At 37.7% G+C, this 21,315-nt stretch overlaps 1 protein-coding gene across 1 annotated transcript in view; it reads left to right on the top strand.

The window, feature by feature from the left end:
• The window catches only part of NALCN (sodium leak channel, non-selective), a 235,583-nt gene that overhangs the window by 34,674 nt on the left and 179,594 nt on the right, over positions 1-21,315 (top strand). The window contains 1 exon segment of the mRNA XM_033051319.1: positions 18,601-18,755. Coding sequence (XP_032907210.1) covers positions 18,601-18,755 — 155 coding nt within the window.

Here is a 21,315-nt window from a genome sequence, read left to right as displayed (position 1 = left end):
TGACTGTGCCCTTGAATACCGTTACATTGTGAGACTATTACTTCTGTTTCTTTGTTTGGTCCCTCTTCCTTTGGATAGGGAGATATTGGCTCTGGAATTGTGGCCTTTGTTTTAGTCAAAACTGGATCATTTTATTCCTGTATTGAATTTGTCAGAACATAAAATTTATAGAGTAAGCATGGTAAGAAAGCACAACACCATTTAATCTGCTACTGAGCTGAATAAAATGTCTGATAATTTCAAAACTCTGTATTAAAGCTTTTTCTAAACTAGAATTTTAAACTATCAAATATAAAATTAGAAGTGGCTGATACAAAAAGGTTACAAAATTATTTGAGAATATGCTAAACCAAATACCAAAATATGGTATTTTGTTAAATTAAAAAAATTACTTTGGGACATTTTCCTAATTATGTAATCAGTAATATAGTAAAATATGGGGCTGATCTTTGTATACTTAATGCATAGAAGTTCTTTCATTCTAACTGTTCCTTTCTTTTTTAAGAGAATATCTTTGCAGCACACATTTTTTGACAGCTTCCTGTAGACATGGTAGGCTTTGTAAAAAATTTGCATGTGGTAATGAGAAGGTCTGCAATTCTGTGAGTTAGAGAACGTTGTTTGAAAAAATGAGTGAAATACACAACACAGGAAAGATTGGGCATGATGTAATTGCTTGTTTCACTGAATATAACTTTTCCTTGAAACCAGCAGAAAAAGATGAAATATGACATAATAATGTTTACCATATGGAAATTTAGGTTTGTGACTTTAGGGCTGCCCATAAAAATGTTGGCTAATTTTTTCTACATGTGTTGGGTTTCTCTCTGAATAAGGCACTATTTTTTTTTTTAATGGTATGCAGAAACCCTTCAATTTTAGGTTTTTGAAAGGCTGGATTACAGGAAAACCTTAAAAGGGACAAATATCCAGTGTATAAAACAAAATTTAAAACCTGCCTAAACAGGGTTAAAGTTGGAAAAGCCAAGTATGCAGAACTAAGGGAATTTTAGATCTGAGATTTACTATCTAGCCTTAACTCCTTTTTCTTTCAATATCATCAAGTGTATGTTTTTAGCTGTATAAATATTAGAAATCTAATTTAAGTTACTTTTAAGGTACCTGGGATAGACACATTCAGCAAGCAGTTAATCACTTTTGCCATTGCCAGACTTATAATTTTAAATGGTTCCTCTTATTGTGTATGATGAGTACAGTTACATTGGACATCACTTATTGCCCTAAAAGTGTTCCTCCAATTATTCTGATGAATGGTACGCCTCCAAAGAACAATATGCTTTTTTCTTCCTTGTTGACATGTGGATATACGCCTCAGTTTTGGCATACTGCTCGTTCCTACTCTGAAAATAGTTTTCCTCTTCTTGTCTGTATCATTATATAGTATAATGATACAGTATGAAGACTTCAACCTATTTGTTCCTTTTTAAATTTCGAAGAATGTAGTGCAGAAGCTGAGGTTGGAGTTAGGGTGTGCCTTTTTCATGTAGATCAGGGCTGACCTTCCTGGAGTTAGCTCAAGAATTTATAATTCCCACCTTAGGCTAGGAAAATAAATACAGAGAAAGAAATAACAGTTCTGGTGCAAAAAGAGGACAGTATGGACAGATATTTGTCCAAAATATACTTAGAAAGAAGGGGGCATGCCACTTCTGAATCCAGGAAGTTTACTATCTGGAATGTAATAGAGCACAAAAGTATGAAAATTGCCTTGCCAAATTTTACTTTTACCTTTGAAGTTCAGTTTCTCAGTTTTATAATGAGGGTTAAACATTCCTCTCAGAGATTGAGTTTGTCTGTCTGTCTCTCTGTTTCAGGTGGCTCAGTTCCAGGCAATGGAGAGTGGCCAATGTTGGCTGTACTTGTCCTTAAATAACTTGTCTTTAATGAGACACAGCTGTAAATTTTCAATACTTTTTCAAACCAGATCCTGGGCTCCCAAGTCAAGATTAGAAAAATGAAAAGCATCCAATTAGTGACCACCTTTGAGAACTTTAATTTTAGGTGATTTACCTGTTATTATGCAGAACTCCATGGCAAGCAGGAAGGGTAAAATCTTATTTTTGTGGTCAAGACTTCATCTATTTCTGGCATTTTATAAATCAGTTTTAAATCTACTGCCTTATGAATTATTATTATGAGGCAGTCAAGTTTCTTTTGAAAATGGTGTCTTAAAATCTTCCTATTCTTTTTTTTTTTTTTTTTTGAAAGGACAGGGTATCCTCATCAGACACTTATTGCCTCTGACTGCTGCAAGTTCTTTTATCTTTCCAATCTTCTCAATGCCCACACTGTCTGACCTCCTGTCTCTCCACCTCCTCAGTCATTTTCTGATGTTAACTCTGACAAACAAAAATATTGAAGTGAGATAACTACAGTCTGAGTTTTCATTTTGTCTGAGAAATCAGCAGAATCTCACTTACTTACAAAGGCTGAGGAGTTTATTGTTGTTGATAAGTCCTTTTTTCCTTTATTCTTACAAATGTCTTCCCTATGCGGAACATTGTCTTCTTAGACAATTTTATTGGTCTATTTCCTCATGATTATGACTTATCCTTTTTCAATTATAGTATAAAAACTTTTTCCCGATAATATCTCCAACCAATACATCTTTTTCTGTCAAGAATTGGTGTATCATGTGGATTTACATAGTATGGATCTTCTTTAGTTGCTTAAAAGATGGTATGTTTGAAATGTAATCTATTTATAATCAAATTATCTTGATAAATCTATATATTATAAACAGATTGACAGGGGTTTTTTTGGGTTTTTTTGTTGTATCTGAGATTAATTTTGGAGATATGCAATATAAGGTGAAAATGGTTGTGTTCCCAGATCTACTGTAATTTATTCTTGGTAACCTCCAGTATACAAAAGGTACTTTCACGCAATATAGGAAAGAGAATTTTTTTCCAAATCATTGATGTAGCTAGTTAGTGCTTTCTTTATTTTACTCCCAAGATACATTTGGCTACCCAAGAATATTTCCAAAGTGCATGATCGGTTTATATGTATTCCGCATCAGTAAATTTTCCTTTTGTAGATCTCAGTCTGCACTGGAGCTAAGGGGAAGGAAGCCTCATCAAAAGAGAAAGAACTAATAAGGCTAACTGGTGTAAATTGTAGCACTTAACTATTTATTTTCTCCAAGTCATTCTTCAAGGCGCCTTTTTTTTAACACTTGATAAGGTGTAGGCTGAATATTTCTATCAACCCATCTGCCTTGTCACCATGGCAGTCAGTTTAAAATCCTTCTTTGCAAAGTTTCTTGTTTAAAGCAGGAGATGTCTGGGAAAACAGATAAGAAAGATAATTATGAGTAGTGGAAAGATCTAAGAGGCTCCTGGCCGTCTTTCCATCTGTCTGTGGATAGGCCACGAAAATGTCAGAAAACAGCTTCAAAGACTCTGAAGCTGAAAGTTCACCACAATATCTAGTAGAGAAAATAAATACGATTAAAAAGAACAAAAGGAATTTGAGATACTGTCTTACATCAGCAGTGGGAAAGTAAGAAGGAGTAATCAGGTTTCTGAGAAAGGGAGGAAATCAAAGCCCAAGCTTGAAAAATCAATGTAACAGGACTTCTTTAACAGAGCACATTAATTTATTGATTTTAGTGAACAACCAGATCTGCTTTAATATTGTCTTTGAGATTCATTCACAATCTCTCTTACTGGTAGCATATCTCTAGTATAAACTCCTCAGAGACAAAAATTTTACTTTTCCAGGCCTGATCTTGTTTAAACCCCAACCAAAATCAATTAAAATGCAGCATCAGTCAAAAAGGGAAGTAATTCAGTTTAAATGGAACCATGTCTGAAGAATGGATGAGAGTGCTGATGTGGTGACCAGTATTGGTGCCCAGGGGAAAGAGCCTTCAGGAGCTGGGCTCTTGTCACTTTCAGGGTGCATGTGTTTTCTGAGGAGAAATCCTATTTTTTATTAGAATTGTTATACAGATAGTTACCCAAGGTGATTACACTTTCGATTCATTTAACACAGATCTTATACTGTTTTTGTTTATCCAGCTCAGTTTTAAACAAAAAGGTGACCTTTTAGTGATGGTCTAGGATAGAATGATGAGAACCCAATTACCTCAGCTCCTGGTGGCTCAGTAATGACATGTACATGTCTATATTAAGATTTGGAGCCATTTAAGTTTACATAATTCTCTGTCTCCATGCAGACATCAAAGTTGATTGAAATTTTTCTCAGCCTGTCAATTTTTATGAGGGTTTTTTTTTTTTTTTTTTTGAGAATCAGTCCTTTTGAGTAAACTAGAGTGGATTTTAAAGATTATTGGAAAATTAGTTCACTATAAATACAAGAATTTGAATAACAACTACCTAGTCTCCTCTTTGCTGAAGGAAAAGTTTTATATTGAACCACAAGATTTTTACCTCATAATTGCTGTACAGAAATAAGGCTTGGTGAGTACTGAGCTTTCCATGGAAACCTGCAGGGGTCCAGCATGCCAGAAGTCAGAATATCCTCCAGTGTATCACAAAATTGAGGGAAAGACCAGACATCCCCAGAAAAACAGAATCCCAAGAGTGATAGCCACTGAATCTACCTGATGAGTTATTGGGTAGTGTTTGATTTCTTAAATATAAAGGAAGCTAGGAAAGTTCTGTTCTTTATATTGCAAGAGGAAGCCAGGCAAGTAATACAGAAGGCTGTGGATGTCCTAACCTTCGTAGGTTAAATAGCAATTATCACTGAGCAGTACATCTAATTTAACCTTGAAATGCTGCGCAATAAATGTGCAAGCATTTATAAGGAGTACTGAGGAAGAATTTTGAAAGAGATCTGTTTCAATGATGTTTCAGATCTCTTTCCATGGGTGATCTATTTCCTGCACTGTTTTGAAAAACAAGTGACTGGTTTCAGTTTCATATTGTTTTCTAGGAGCTGAATGTGATGCCTAGATTCGATTACTCTCCCAATCCTTTGGATTAATGCAATACAATAAGGCCCAGGAAATGCTGGAATATTCATTCATCCCGAGATTTTGTGAGCAGACTGAAGCTATCATCTCAGTTATTTTATTAGTTCTGAGAACTTGTGGAGGATGGGTGGGAAGCAGGAAAACAGTAGAAGTTTTAAAAAGGAGGAAGGAGACGGGACAAGAAAAACCAGGAAATTATGTCTGGAATACTGTAAGTTTAACTTCTTTCCCTGAAAGAATTCTGTGGTGAAAAAACAAACAAAAATTTTCTAAGCAGCTGGAAGAAAACAAGGAAGTGAATAGGAGCTAATATAGATTTCTAATGGAAATGTCAAATATAATTGCCTATAGCAGCATAACTGCCATGTGAATTGGAGGGGAGTGGATGTTATTTCTTCAGTTTAGAAAGGCTTTGTAGCACTCTCACAGGACATTTTTGTAAGCTGGCAGGAGAAATATGGTTAAGGTGAAAAGAAACATAGAACATGTCCAAAACTGTTTAAAAAACATGCTCAGTGAGATGCTACTAATGTCAGAACAGAAAGAACAGGGATTCACTTAAGTCTGCCATGTGCTTTTTGGAGTTTCATTGATATCCTGCGTGGCGGCACATGGAATACACTTATTGCTCTGAGGATGATGTGAGGTGGGGAAGGATTCCACATGTTTTGGAAGGCAAGATTAGAATTAAAATGGTCTTGAAAAATTGAAGACATGATCTGAAAAGCTGGATGAAAGGCAGCAAGAACAATATATTGCAGTTAGAAAAACCAGCCATACAAATACAGCATAGTGTGTGACATTGAAAAGGTAGTTCATCATAAAGTGATTTAAAAGCATAATGGAGGAACAGAGATCAACAGTACTCTACTCTTCTAAAAATGTAAAATTGTAGTGTCTTACTAGATATAGACATTGTCTGGGGAGAGTCTAAAGGAGACAAATATATATAGAAATGGAGCATAGCTGATAAAGAATGTTGAGCAGTTTTTTGACTTAATGAAATTAGCGGACGTATCACAGGTTTTTCCTGGATAAGCACTTTTGTGCAGAGTGAAGGAATCTGGTCTCTCTGTAATACACTAGAATAAGAAGTACATATATGAAGTTTCAGGATGAAAATTTCATGTTAGATAGGATATTAGGAAAAAAGTTTGCAGTGGTAGGGATAAAGTTGCACCTGTCTTTCTTAGAGAGGCTCCCAGTTTCACTCCTGAGGATCTTTAAAACAGGCTGTGGGAACTTCTCTTGGGAAAAGTAGAAATAGACTGGGGCAGAGAACTGTATTTAATGTCCTACTGACTGTTCATATCCAACCTTATTTTCCTTTGATTTTATGTGGTCCTTCTTGACATAACACAAGGTTGAGTATTGTTATCCTGGGTATCTGAAGAGCTCTCTTAAAAGGTAGACACATTGGAAGTGAGGAGGCTTGGATGCAGGTATATTGTACATTAGGACAGAGTGAGAGAGTGTACTTTTTATTGTTTTCTCTCCCTTTGTGTACCAACCCTATTCATGAATGTTCCGACTTCAATTCCTACCCCACATGGAATGTCTAAACCTCCCCCCAAAACATGCTTTTTATTATAGAGGTGCAATTATTAATTTGGTGTTCCAATTACATAAAATATGTTTCTATTCAATCTTTACATACGTCTCCTTGTCACTGCTTTTTCAACTGCTTATGTAGTTGGCTCCTCACTCCCTTGCTCTCTCTCTCTCTCATGTAAGATAGAAGAGTTTTTAACAAATTTCGAGAAAAACCCCCAAATCCAATGTCACTCCTTGGTCTAGAAGACCTGCATTTATACTCAGTGAACTACACTGTTTGTACTTGACACAAATGCATACCACATTTGCTCTTTTCCAGTGCCTAAAACACTTGCCACCCTTTTTCCTTGTTATAGCAGGCTGTGCTTGGTTCACTGATGTGTGATTTGACCAGTTTTCTTCACAAATTCGTACATCACTGCCACCTTCTTCCTTTCAGCTCCTTGTCTTCATCTCCAGTTTGCCTCAAATAAAGGCTTAGCATCCTCGTACCTTCTCTTTATTAGGGACACTTGCAAAGACAGCAGGAACAAGAGTCATTACCTGTTACAGTTTAGCCTTTTGTGCTGTCTGCCTCTTTTCTTGACTGTCGTGCCCAGTATTAAAAACTTATTATAACAGTACTGCCCAGCAGCAGTATTAAAACTGCAATCCAAACCACCTTATTGTACACCTTCTACCTGGCAAGGTAATGAGAAGGGCTTTTCAGCTGCTATTTGAGGACAAAGCTTTGGTTACAGACTGTCAATGCCTCATTTATTTTTTCTTTAGAGAAGGAGGTAGGTTGTAGACTTGAAGGCTAGACCAATTTGAGATTTTACATTTGGGTCTCATGGAAGCCTAGCAATGTTTTGGATCCCTGAAAAAGTTATTTTACCTTACCATAGATCTGCAGCTGTGTATTCTAATGATACTTCTCTCTGTAATGCCCTGACAGAGAATCCCTTTCAAAAGACAAAACAGCAATCCAATTTTGGCAGTAAGTCTTCCTGCCTACCTTGAGTTTTTGGAAGTGGTCCTGAACATACTTGAAAATCAACTTGGATACAGTCTTCAGCTTAGATTGTTTAATATATTTCAGTTTATGACTTTGCAATTTAAACAAGAAGAGAGGTGTTTTTTACTTTCTTTTAAATCCTATAAATAAATACTGTATTGGATTGTAATAGTACTATATGGATGGGATCACATGTAAATAAGTCTGATTTAATATACCTCAGTGACATGCAGATTCATGCAAGCTAGCTGGATTTGATTTTAATTCTTTCTGTTTATTTCTTGTATATTAAGGACTTAGAGTGACAGCCTCCTTCATTGTGTAAATGCCACTAATTCATTTTGTGTTTATTCCTCTGAAACAAGTTTTGCATTAGCATACATACGATGAAATTTCCATTTGAATTCAGCTCTGTCGTGATTGTTGCAGTCACAAAAATGGGGCATCATAGAGTTGTTTTGTCATGTGGAATTTGATGAAATCTCAAAATAGTACTGTTTTTGTGCATGCTTCTTTATAAACAAATGCATACTGGAACTTCTGAAATTTTCTATTTTGAGCTTTTCTTTCTAGTGTCTGCATGTCCATTTCAGCACTGTCCGTAGGAAATATTTCTTTCACTCATTTTTCTGCGGTCAACTTCAGTGACTTTGTTACTTTGAAGGGTAATGGCTGAGTAAGTTAAATTTAATTTCCTCTAATGCCAGTTAACAAGTGATCAAACCAATAGCTTGTCAATTTTTTTGAGTAGCTGCAACCATCCTGTTTTCATTTGGGCAATGACACTATTGCCTTTGTGTAACATAAGTGATCTGCCATGGGGGCAGAATCATCTGACTTTGATGTTAGCGCCTGTGCTAGGAACCTAAATGCCCTGAATTTCCTCTCTGGCTGTCAAAGAGAGGAAGGTGCCTCAGGAGTGTGGATGAACCTGCTGACCTCAAACCTTTGGAAATGTATTTCTCTCTGTCTGTCTTCATTGCCTGAAATGAGGTAGGCTAACGCAGGACATCAGAGCTGCAGTCGTTACTTGTGCAGCTCCTTCTAGGGGTTCAGCAAAGAGTTGTTGCCTCACTAGGCAGTCCAGTGTAATGATGCCTTATTACTGAATATGGACAAGAGAAGAAAGTGCATTAAAACATTAGTTTTCTTAATTTGTTGAATAAACATGTAAGTAATTTTCTTCTTCTAAAATTGGCAAAACAAAGGAAGAAGTTCCATCCACAGACTCCAACTTAGACACTACAAGATTGTGAAAACTGACAAAAAAGCCCCAAGCCTGAAAGTGAACAGATATTAATGGATAAAAGATCTAAACTGAATTGCAATATATTAAAATTCATTTATGTTGGGAAAAATTACTGAAAGAAAATATATTAGCAGTAGTAAAATATTACAGTATCTATATATTGAATTTAAAATTAAAAGTAACTATTGGATCATCTAGTCTTCAATTTATTTCCCTTCTATGACACCTTATAGCTTGTATCTGACTCCAGTGCATCTCCTAGGTGTGTATCTATTCTTAACAGGTTTGCACAGTCATAAGCAAGGGAACTTTTTGTTTCTTTCAAAAAACATTTCACTGTTAAAAAACTTTCCTGCTTCATCATTTTAATTTGTTTGGCTTCAACTGCTAGCTTTCTATTCTTATTATACTTTTTAATGCCAGATTACACAGAGCCTTAATTCCTAGTATTTTCTCAGTGTGAATCCACTTACAACAATTGAGGCACCTTTCAATATGCTTTTTAATAAACTAACATTATTTAGCCCTTTAGGTCTTTTACTGCAAACCACCTTCTTCAGTGTTGTCATATTCATTTTTTTCTATGACTTCCTCAGTTCTAAAAATATTAAACTGTGATCAAAATATGTATGGATTATTGATCATAATTTATGTTATTTTCATAGAGGAATATTAATTCATTATTGCTTTTGAGTGTATAGTCTGGGGAAGCAGTTTTTTTCTTGCCATGATTTTATTGGGACCAATATGAGAGGATGCCTTGTTATATCCCCTCATCTCAAAATGTTATGTGGTACCTATAAACACAGTATTTCCATCCTCTTATTTGTTTTAATCCATAGGCTGTAGGCCATAAGATTTGCTTTCAGGGATCCTACCATTATAACTTTGCATCTGTTGTCTTAAAGCACATTTGGGTTGTTTGATCAAGGTAACCAAGTACAGTAATTTCACGAATACAAGCCGCACCAATTTGACCAAAATTTTGGTGGAAACCCGGAAGTGCGGCTAATATTCCGGGGCGGCTAATCTATTAACAAAATTCTAAAAGCTGCCAACACGGAAGTGAGAGCCCGCGGCAGCCCCAAGCCAAGCTGGAGCCCGGCCGGCCCCGGCAGAGGTGGGAAAGCCTGGCAGAGGCGGGGCCAGCAGTGTGGGGGGCGGGCGGCTGAGCCTGAGCCAGCAGGGCGGGGCAGGGAGGGCGGCAGAGCCTGAGCCAGCAGGGCGGGGGAGCCCGGGAGAACTGGGGCTAGCAGTGCAGGGGAGCATGGCAGAAGCAGGAAGGCCGGCGGGTGGGGCTGCCTGGCAGCGGGGGAAGCCCAGCAGAATCGGGGCCAGCAGCGTGGGGGAGCCTGGCGGAGCGGGGGCCTGCAGTGCCGGCCAGGGCGAGGAAACGTGGCGGTGGTGCAGACGGGAGGGGGCGGCCGGCGAGCCCGGCGGCGGGGCTAGGGAACGCGGCGCGGCCGGCGAGCCCGGCGGCGGGGCTAGCGAACGCGGCGCGGCGCGGCCGGCGAGCCCGGCGGCGGGGCTAGGGAACGCGGCGCGCCGCGGCCGGCGAGCCCGCCGGCGGGGCTAGGGAACGCGGCGCGCCGCGGCCGGCGAGCCCGCCGGCGGGGCTAGGGAACGCGGCAGCGGGGCGGTGCTGACGGGAGAGGGGGGCCAGCGAGCCCGGCGGCGGCAGCAGTACCACCCGGCCAGCCCCGCCGAGCCGTGGCGCTGAGCTGGGCCACCCGGCCCCGTCGGCAACCATGAGCGGGCCGAGCCTGCCTGGCCCCGCCCTGAGCCAGTAAAGCCCGCTATGCCGCGATCCTGTTACTAATTGGCCAATTTGTGAAAGCTGCGCACGGATTCTCGCGACGAACGAAAGTGCGGCTAATATTCGGGGTGCGGCTTATCTATTGACAAAGACAGCAACATTGTCGAGGCACCGGGGGTGCGGCTTATAATCCGTGCGGCTTGTATTCGTGAAACTACTGTAATTCTGGTAATTTGTCTTAATGCCTTGTTCATATTGTTATTTATGTTTCTATCCTTATTCTTAATTTTATATGTTTTCCCTCATTGATTTTGGTAGATCATGGTGATCATTTCACTGGCAAATATTTTTTGACATGTCAGTTAATCAGTTTTCAGGCCATTTAGCTGGTACTTTATTGATACTATATGGTGCCAACTTTTTAATCAGTCGTGTTATTGAATTAAATGCTTTACAAAGTCCAAGCTAGGCAATTTTATTTGACAAATCTCTAATCTTATAAAAATCAGGTTACTATTATGAGAATTATTTCTCTAAATCTACTCTGGCTACCATTTATTACATTAATGTTCTTTACTCTTTACCAATTAGACTTTCTATCAGCTTGCTCTTTCTTTTTGTCTTGCTTGATGTCAGCCTAAGCAGTTGGGCTGCTTGTTCTTTAAAAATTAATGGCACATTAGCATTCTTCCGGAATTTCCCTGCTATTTCAAGATTTATTAAAAATTAATGGAAGAGATGCCCTCAGTTATTTGGGCTTGTTGATTTGAATATAATTATCCTTAGCAGATGGTGTCTGATATTCTCTTCAGTTACTAATTCTTGATTAGTAGAATCTGTGTTTGCCAAGCTAAAATGTGAAATATGGAATGTTGCCAAAGCTTAAGCTTTGTGTTTATGTTGTTTATAGAGCCATGAGTCCTTAAGCATGCCCTGTCTTATCTTTTAATGTGATAAAAGTAATTAATAGATATGAGACATTCTTTTACCAGAAAGAGTTGGAAGCTTTATAATTACAGATATAATTATGAGAAATATTAAATATGGATGAAGTTTCCACACTTACAGTTTAAAAGATAACACATTTTTTTTTTTGTTGTTGAATTAAAAACAGGAAACTGGCTCTGAAAGTATGATACATGAGACTTTAGATTTAAATTTGACCAAAAGTAAAACATAATATCTAAAAATGACCCTTGGGAATGCTAAGATTATAAAATATCAGAGGAAGAATTATGCCTAAACAAATCTATAGTCCTTAAACCAGATAGGTACTCTGAAATTTCTTTCACTTTCACCTGTGATTTTGGATGGCAGTTACTGGATTCTCTAGAACCTGTAATGACTCCAGCAGCAGCGTGGTTCTAAGTTTCATGGTTCTAAACCATCTCTTTCTGCATAAATTAGAAGGTGTATCAGTAGAACTCAATTGCAGTATGGTGCTACTTCACTGAAGTTAGCAATTACAGTAATTTCACGATTACAAGCCGCACCAATTATAAGCCGCACTTCCAGAGTGTTGGCAACGTTTCGTTTTTCCTCCATATACAAGCTGCACCGGATTGTAAGCCGCACTTTCGTTCGCAGTGAGGATCCGTGTGCAACTTTCACTAAGTGGCCAATTAGTAACAGAATCGTGAGAACGCGGGGTTTACTGGCTCAGGGCCGTGCGGGCTCGGCCCGGCCCCCCTGCCACTGCCGTGGAGCTGCCTCGGCCTGGCTTGGCTCCCCCTCCCCTGCTGGGGAACGGCCCCGGCCCAGCACGGCTCCCGCCTCCCCCGCCGGCCCCGGCCCTGCACTCCTGTGGCCACCGGGGGCAGCCCTGGCCCTGCTCAGGGCAGGGCAGGCTCAGCTCAGGGCTGCTGCATATTCGCATTTCCGGTTGGCAAATTTCTGAACTTTTTTTCATATATTAGCCACTCCGGAATACAAGCCGCACTGCCGGGCATGGAGCAAAACTTTAGTCAAAATGGTGCGTCTTATAATCGTGTAATTACTGTATATATGTGTCTGACTACAGTGACACGTAAGTTCACTCACACTGAATGCACGTTGAAAGAATTATGCCCAATCATAATAATAAACTACTACTGCAAATTTTAGAAATATCATTATCAGTGATTTATTTAATATTGTCCTTGTTAAGCTGAGGTCATAATGGGGTAATAATTATGAAAATGGTAAACATAAAACTTCATTATAGAAACAAATCTGTTACAATTATTATAGCATCATGTTATTATTATTCTAACAACCGTGCAGGAGCAGCTGTTATTATTGTTAGGCCTGTGAAATGATCACTAGTGTAAGGAAGTAGTCTAGGAGCCATCTCTTAACAGCTGTTGTATGTTCAGTTTCCCACTTAGGGAAGGAAAAGGAAATGGAGAAAAGGACTTGATTGGATGAGCACACTAAGAATTAAGATATGGCTTTGGGAATAAGAAACATATACAAAAGGAAAAAGCAAAGGAAATTTGCCTAGGTGCTTAGATTGTTTTCTTGGTCACTATGCAACAAATAAACTTTAACCTTTCCCCATTTTACTTTTTGCAAGGAATCAGGTAAAAATCAAGCAATTTTCCTTCTAGGCTTCCTAACTTTCAAGTTCCCAGACTTGCTGAAAACAAATGTAACTTGGAATACTAAATAAAAATTCTAATATATTTTACTACCTAATGGTATCATCAGATGTATAGTAATTGCCATAAACTATCTGAGCTTTTAAGAGGATAAGTTCTAATTAGAAAAGTAATTTAAAACTTCCCTTCTGCACAATGTTTCTGTATAATATTGTCATAAGAATCTTAATGGCAGATTTTCTCATTTTTATTGGTGTAAAATTACAGCCATTAATTATAGTGATGTCATAAGTATTTTTTTCTTTTTATCTCTGTAAATTCTCTTCCTTAATGAAAGTCATTTGGTTGGAGAACAAGGCTATATGCTCTATGACTGGCTGGAGGTAAAGGGGGAGAACAAACTAAGGCTGGTGACTTGGCTGATCTTTTTTTTTTTTTTTAACTTGAAGGGTTTTTAACTTGATGCACTTACCCATGGGCAGGTATTTGGTGTTACTGATGTACCCAGGATGCTCAAGTAGGATACAGGGCTCTCACAGACCTGCAGCCTCCTAGATCAGCGTCTAAATGTTGAGGGCTACCATGAGGCATCCCCAAGGCACCAGTAGTCGGTGTGAGGAAAATAAAATTGAATTAAAAGTTTTGGCTATTTTCATGGACTCATTGCAAGTTGTGGGAGGGAGCTTTAAATCTAGAATTTGAAGTGTTGCTGACTAAACAACTTATTCTGCATTTTGTGTGAAAATCTGTCGTTTTGTATGATTCAATGAATTAGAAATATATTTGTAAAAAATAAGTTTTTATTTGCTACACTAGGAATTATTATTTGCTATATCAGATTTGTGACCTGAGAGGTTCCACTACCATTAATATACATCTATACATATTTTGCTTTTAAATTTTGTTGTTTCTAAAAGGGCTCCAAAACATTGTTAAAAACAGAATGCTCATGACACAGCTGACCTTACTTTCCCACTGTGAAGTCAGTTTGTAAATTACATCTAATTTCATGAAATACTGATAGAAGATAAAATTTAAAGCTTTAAAAAGTAGGTTCATGGACTATAATAATTGTGCTGAGTGCTGCAGGGAAAATGTTTCATGGTAGTAAATCGTGCTGATTTTCAGAATAAAAACAAATTAATTAGATGTCATTGACCTATATAAGAGAGCAGTGTATTACTATTTATCAGATAACTTGTTTAAAGTCAATGTAGAAAAACAGTATTACTTCATCAGAACGCATTTATTGAGAGATCCTAACCCAGCGTCCATTTAATTTGAGCTTCAGGAACAACTTCTGTGTACCATGGGGTTCTCTGGATTTATTTAAAGTTTATTGCTAGAGTCTCACTAGCTTGGTGCTTTTCCTTTGTGTTCTGGCAATATAGCAAAGCAGAAGCATCTCTTCTGAAACATATAGGAATGGATTTCTTTTTTTTCAGAATTGCATGTTCAGAGTTAGATGTCTAGCAGAAGAAAAAATTATAATTCTTGATATCAAAAAGAAAATTCTTTATTCTTTCTATACAGCAGTGTCAATTTTGTGTTTAGGTTCTAAGGTTCTATCACTTCCTCAGTTCGTTGCTTGACATTAAATCACAGTTATTGAGAGTAACCTTTAAAGTCTTCAGAACTGTACCATCTTTCTCTGTTGTCAAAGGTTTTTGTTACCCTTCATCATATGCTTGGTGTGATTTGATGTAGCTGGGTTCATAGGGTCCCCCAAGTCTCTAATGAAAATTGATAGCACAGAACACTCTGCCAATTCCTCTGAGCCCCAGTTAATGTCTTGCTCCCTCTTTGGAAGCTGCACAGTTGCTACTTATTTCCTTCATGATCTACCAGGCATTTTTTATGTCTGCTATAGCTCTCCAGTCGGCAGCTGGGCAGTGCCTGTTTTTCAGGGACATACATAGGGTTCCTTTTAATTAATACAGAAAACCTTCAGCTCCAGTTAAATAATTTTTACTTAATAACTTCTTTACCTAATGAACCATTTGAAGTGATTTTTTTTTTACCTTATTGATAAGTATACTGCTTAGGTTTTGTTTTGTTTTTTTAATTTTTCTGGATCTGGAAACTGCACAAGGAGCTTTTTAATTTTGAAGGGCATTCTGGTGATATCTTAGAAAATTAATAGAATACCAGAATTTTTTTAAAAATCACCTTTTTTTTTACCCATCTCTATTTTCAGCAGAGAGAGCCAAGCTAGCAGAAAACAGGAAGCTAAAAGCTACCACAGTAATTTGTTTTTTAAGGTGTGAAAACCCCTCTTTGAAGACCTGCCCTAATAAGGAGAAGGTGCTAAAGAGGGATTGTTTTCACATGAGCACATGGTGGTTGAAAGACCAGTTTTGTAACAGATGCCATGAAACTAACAAGAGACATCAATTCAGGTCCTTCCTGTGGTGTATATGTGCATGTAATCATAACATTCTTCAGGCACTTAAAAATATTTCAGAGTGACAGTCCTACATCTTTTGCAACAATCTTGTTTTTGAAGGATGCCTATCAAGTGAAGTGGAGTCAATTATCTGCTTCTGCATCCTTGGCATTCCTGTGGAGAGCTGGTTTCTCAACTCGCTTGTTGGGTTGATGCTGCACAGACATTGAATACTCAGCATAGAAATATTGTTGATCTGTTGGGATAAATTATTTCTTGTTCATAAATTTATCCAGTCACTCTGTTCAGCAAGGCATTTAAGCACATTGCCTAATTGAACTTTTGAGATGCTTAAAACTAGTTATGTGCTGAATCAGTATCTCAGAACATAAGTGATATTCAGTATGGCCTATGAAGGAATAAAATTGAAATCATCTTATGTTGAAAACATTTGGTGGTATTCTAGCCACTTCTAGATATCTAATATTCTCTAGTCCGTGGGTACTAGTCTATGCTTGTTTACTGTCTTGAGGCAGAACACAACTTGCCAAGTGACAGTGATCCAAAAAGACCTGTATCTCTACAGGTACTATAAGCAAAGACTCTTCAGTTTTAGCCTTTTTCTCCACTCAGTGTGCGGAGACAGCTTTCTTTTTATTTTTCCTTCAAAAGGAGCATAAATTTTAAAAAAATTATCTAAGTTTAAATGAAGCACTTAAATGAAGGCTTTACATTGCAGTGATTGAGAGCCAGCAATGCTTTGAATAATATGCCCTCACGCTGCTGGCCTCTGGGGATTTGAGGGATTTTCTAATGCAAGCCATAATGTGTAATTCATTAGCTGCTAGTGGCTGGGGTTCAGAATCTGCCTGAGCCAATGAATTCATTTTAATTTCTAAAAATATATGTAAAATATTGCTTTATGTTAATCCTGTATATGATAATAGCTTTTGGATGGCAGTATGATAAATCTAACATAAAGCATGCAACTGGATATGAACTAACATCTTCTAGTTTAAAGGCATTAGGGTGAACATTTTTAAGTACTTGAATGACATGTGCTGAGCATGTTTGCAAATGTGGAACAAATATACATATGCTTATGTATCTGTCTTTTTAGTTATGCACATTGCTAAATTTCAGGGTGTTCTTTAAAACTCCATCTGGAACTGTACATGTCTCTATGTGGATCCGTGCAGAGATATATCTCTCTCTGGTATCATAAAGAAATTTCTACATGATAAATGTCACAATTGTTATTTATCTGCATTTATAATTGCCTGGGAAAAATTTTGTAGGATGTTTTGGTTTCACACTGACAGATTTCAAATAATGTAATGCTATTCCATGCAGTGCATAAAAGCTATAAAAATAAAGTAGTTAAACCTTCTATTCACCCAGTTTAGCTGTCAAAATGTATTTGTGACTTAGATTAAAGGAAAAGGACTTTCAGAAGAACACTAAATACTAATTTTACTAAAGGGCAGGCTGAATAGTTTTACTTTTTCTGTGGACAAGCAAGATAATTTAAAATTGCATATTTTAAGACACTGACTGATGCCTCAGGATAACAGGGTGAATACTACAACATTTTTCTGTAACTTTCAGCAATTCATTTTGGGTGTTTTTATATCAAAAGTCTGTGCTGGAACCAGGAAATCAAAATCAACCTGAAGATGAATGGAAAATTCCATTGACTGTTTTTTTTCTCACACCAGAGCTCACTGTGATTACCTTTTCACGTCTGATTTGAAATTGCCCTAGGACTGAACCAAAAATCAGGATTTTTATATGCTGGATGAGAGAGTACAAGCAGGGAGAAAAACAGTTATTGCTTAGCTGTGTGCTCATTCAGCAGAGTTGGAGCCTTATTTGGACCTTTCCTCTCTTTGGTTTGCCCAGCAGCCCCACAGCACAAGTAACATGAATCTCCACTTCTGTGCTATGTTGCTTTGCAGACCCTGGCAGGGACCTGCTCAGGGTGGCAGGGGTGGTTTGCTAAGGTTACCGCTTAACTAAACGATTTCTGGGAAATTGGGGTGGTCAGTCTGTGACAAAGGACTGTGTATTGTGATTATTAACTGGGCACTGTAAGTAATTAGGGGGAATCAACTGCCTCAGCTTCTCCTTCCCAAAGTTTGGGAGTACTTAGATAACCCATGTTTATGTGTCCATGCCACAGGCATATATGTGATAGAACAGAGGGCAGCAAACTTGTCCTTCCTCTCCTTTTAGCTTCTATGGCCCTTAGCGCTGGGCCTACCTAAATTCCCATTGTGGTCCAGTGTGACAAAGCCTCCAGCAGCTCAACTCAGCTGCCAGAGAATCTAGGAAAACAAGTGATGCTCAGCCTCTGACAACAGTAAAAAATGGCCAACACTGTGACATTGTGTTGGGGCACTGGCCCTTGTCTCATGATCTTTCTATTTTAAAATGTTACTGTCACTTATATAAATCAGCTTGAACCAATTCAAACCAGTTCAAATTTTTTCACCTCTTCTAACAAATCATTACTGGACTGATCTAAAAGTAAGTCAGATCTATTTCAGTCACAGCACTGCCTAGATACTAATTGCATTACACAGGTAATGGTTTGTGACCCTTCATCTGTGGTGAAAACCTGTCCTGACCAAGTTACAAGAAGCTGAATCCACATTCTGGTGACTGACAAGTTATCCACAAGGATCCTTTTAAGGAGTGTCAAAGCAAGCATAAGTAATGCCTTTGTAAGTCAAAGTCATAGGATTGACTGCAGTTGAGCAGTCTCAGGATCTGCAAAGGACCCTGAAACATTGTCTTTAAATTGCAATTGGAGGAGCTGGATGTTAGCTCTTCCATTTCTTGGAGAGTCTCCATTTTTATGGGGTCTCTAGTCATTACGATGAAATTTCTGCTGGTAGTATTTGTACTGTCATTACATAAGGATGAAGTTCTAGGAGTGTGTTAGCTTGCCCTTTACAGTAAGTGCTTAATTAATGAAAATAGTGTGTACCAAAAAGCAGATAGTAAAAATAACAGCTGATTAATTTTTCACAGTAGTACTTTCACTTTCAAATATTTAGTTTTGCTATAGACTGAGTTTATGTAACAACTTAATTTTGTATTTTTCACAGAAATGTAACCTGGAATAATTTAGCTATCCCAGACACCCACTGTTCCAGAGAGCTAGAAGAAGGTTACCAGTGCCCACCTGGATTTAAATGCATGGACCTTGAAGATCTGGGACTAAGCAGGCAAGAGCTGGGCTACAGTGGCTTTAATGAGATAGGTCTGTCCTACGGTAAAATCCATTTCAGTATCCATTTGAAATGTTTTTTAAATGAATGGAACAAGTAGTTCATGTCTGTGCTGAAAAGACATCAAGTTCTTTGCAGTTATGATACGTTTTTACATTGCCGGGGATCCCAGGATTTAAATACCATTAAAATGATGTCTTTATAAGAAGTCAACTGTTGGTTATCACCAGAATGCAAATGCAATGATTAATTTCTGTTTTATTTTTTTATTCATTTTAGAGCATAAAATCCCTTCTGTTTGTCTAATTTAGTAGTAATTGCCATGAAAAAAAATAGGTTTTTTCATCCAGAAGTACTTTGATAATCGCCTTGTTACTAAGGAGAAGATGGGAGGAAAAAATAATGTCATTTATCTGTGGCAATCTTGATCCAAACATCAGCCAGAAAAATTATAGAGTCAGGCAGATTTTGCAATACAGGTGCAATTTGTGTTCTGTGCAAAACAGGAGAATATGTTCTCTGACTGCTGCAGTGTTTTGTGCCATCCCCTTGAGGAATTGAGTGTAGAACACAAAAGCAGGAAAGGTGGCAAGAACATGGGCAGCTGTGGTAAGATCCACATCCAAATGGAAAATATGCAGTTACTCTGTCAGAACCTTGTGGTAATTTCATATTTATTGAGCAGACGAAGGCCCAACAAGAACCTGCTGCTGTAAATTTTCATTTCAGGACAGGTAGGAAAGTACTTTCAAATGATAGAGCATGCCCACAGGCAGAACTCTTTCTGATGCATCACTTTGAGTCGGATAAGGTTTTTTTGGGCTTGGGGTTTTTTTGTTTTGTTTTGTTGAGTTTTTTTTCCATTTTTCTGGCTTGAGTTCCACACTGTTATCCTGGCCTCAGCTGAATTTGAAGGTCATGAAAAGATTTAATGACTGAAATTAAAAAAAATTTTTGAGTATTGAAAACCTTTGCAGCTGAAATTGCTTCAGTTGGTTCCTGAATATTCAGGTTTCTGGATACACATAATGAGCCAGAGAGTTACAAGGAAGTCTCACAGTCCTACTGCAAGTACTCTGTGATACCAGATAATTAATGGACAAAAACTGCCATTTATGTCCTTTCTTTTTTCTTGTGAGAAAGGGAAAAAAAGCTGATGTCAACCCAGCACCATTCTGTTCCCCCGGGAGTTAGAAGGGTACTGTTTGTTCAGTACTGTTAGATGAATAACACCATAGATAGTACCAAATTTTATATAATTTTTTTTCTTCTGTAGATCTCAAAGGATAATCTTGTTTGATCTCTCAGTCAGTTTTCAGATTTTCTGTCATGCCTGGATGAACATAGGCCAAGTTAACACTAGAACCTAAAATCATCCACATTCAAGTTCTGTAGTTCCAGGTAGGAGAGCCTGAGATTAGGGGTATTTCCAGAATAATTAGGCCTCAGACTGAAATCACCCTTATCTTGTTACGAGAAAAACAAATTGTGACATTGAAGCGTGTTCTAGGTGCCAACCTGGTTGATCACCCAGGAAAAGTAGTTGCAATGTCTTAGACAAGCTTCAATGTGTAGAAGAGTTGAATGAGACCGAGAGTCCTTAATTAAAGAGGCCAGCTTGTTTTTAATGATGGAGGCAGGTTGGCAAAGACACGTGAAATAGTTTGTCCATGGATGCCTTCAAAACAGGTTAAAAAAAATAGGACTGAAACTGGTCTCCTGAGTCAGGGTGCTATGCCTTATCAATATGTGTTTCGATGTGATTGATATAAAGGTCAGAGGTTGCTAATAGACCTAGGAGACTTGAAATTGATAAATTGTTTTTGTCTAGAAATAGGTAACCAGGATATAACACCTCTCAGAACAGTAGCCAGAAATTAAATTGAATATCAACTGAAGACTGATAACTAAGCTTTAAAATGCTGGGTAGGACACAGAATCTTTCCCAAAAAATGTTAAATAAACTTTTATAAACAGGATTATAACCAGCAAGTTCATCCATATTTTATAAATATATGAACTTCTATATATTTTATATATTTTTATATATATATATATATATTTGTATATTTTATAAATATCCATTTTGTGATGAACCTCTGTGTGTAGTTAACAGGTAAGTAATGAAATAAATATTTTCTGTGTAATTTTTGTACATTCATCGGTATTTCGTTTGCAGATGTTATGATACAGCCTGTCCTACTGGATCCTCAAATCTATCATTACAAAAATCACAAGACCATAGTAGTTTGGCAGCTACTGTATAATTAGTAGCTCTTAATTTGTGGCATATAAGTACAAGCTATGAATATTTGAATTTGATAATTTATGTTATTTTTCTTCTGTTGAAAGAAAAAAGGAGGTTTTTTTACAATTTTATTACTGGGTGAAGACCAAACTGTTTTAATCAGATAAAAGTTAATAGAGTTTTTAATACTGTGAATATGCCAATTGGGTAGTTTTATATTTGGAAGATACATTGATTTTCGCCATGCCCTGGTCCCATTTTTATAAGTGGCTTTGACTTTAAAGGATGAAGATTGGAAAGATGATAATGTAAGTTTTGGTACTTATTTAAATAAATAAAATCTA

Source organism: Catharus ustulatus, chromosome 2, assembly GCF_009819885.2.
Source record: "Catharus ustulatus isolate bCatUst1 chromosome 2, bCatUst1.pri.v2, whole genome shotgun sequence".
NCBI lineage: Eukaryota > Metazoa > Chordata > Aves > Passeriformes > Turdidae > Catharus > Catharus ustulatus.
The sequence above is the reverse complement of the archived record's forward strand: the minus strand, read 5'-3'. Positions and strand labels throughout refer to the sequence as shown.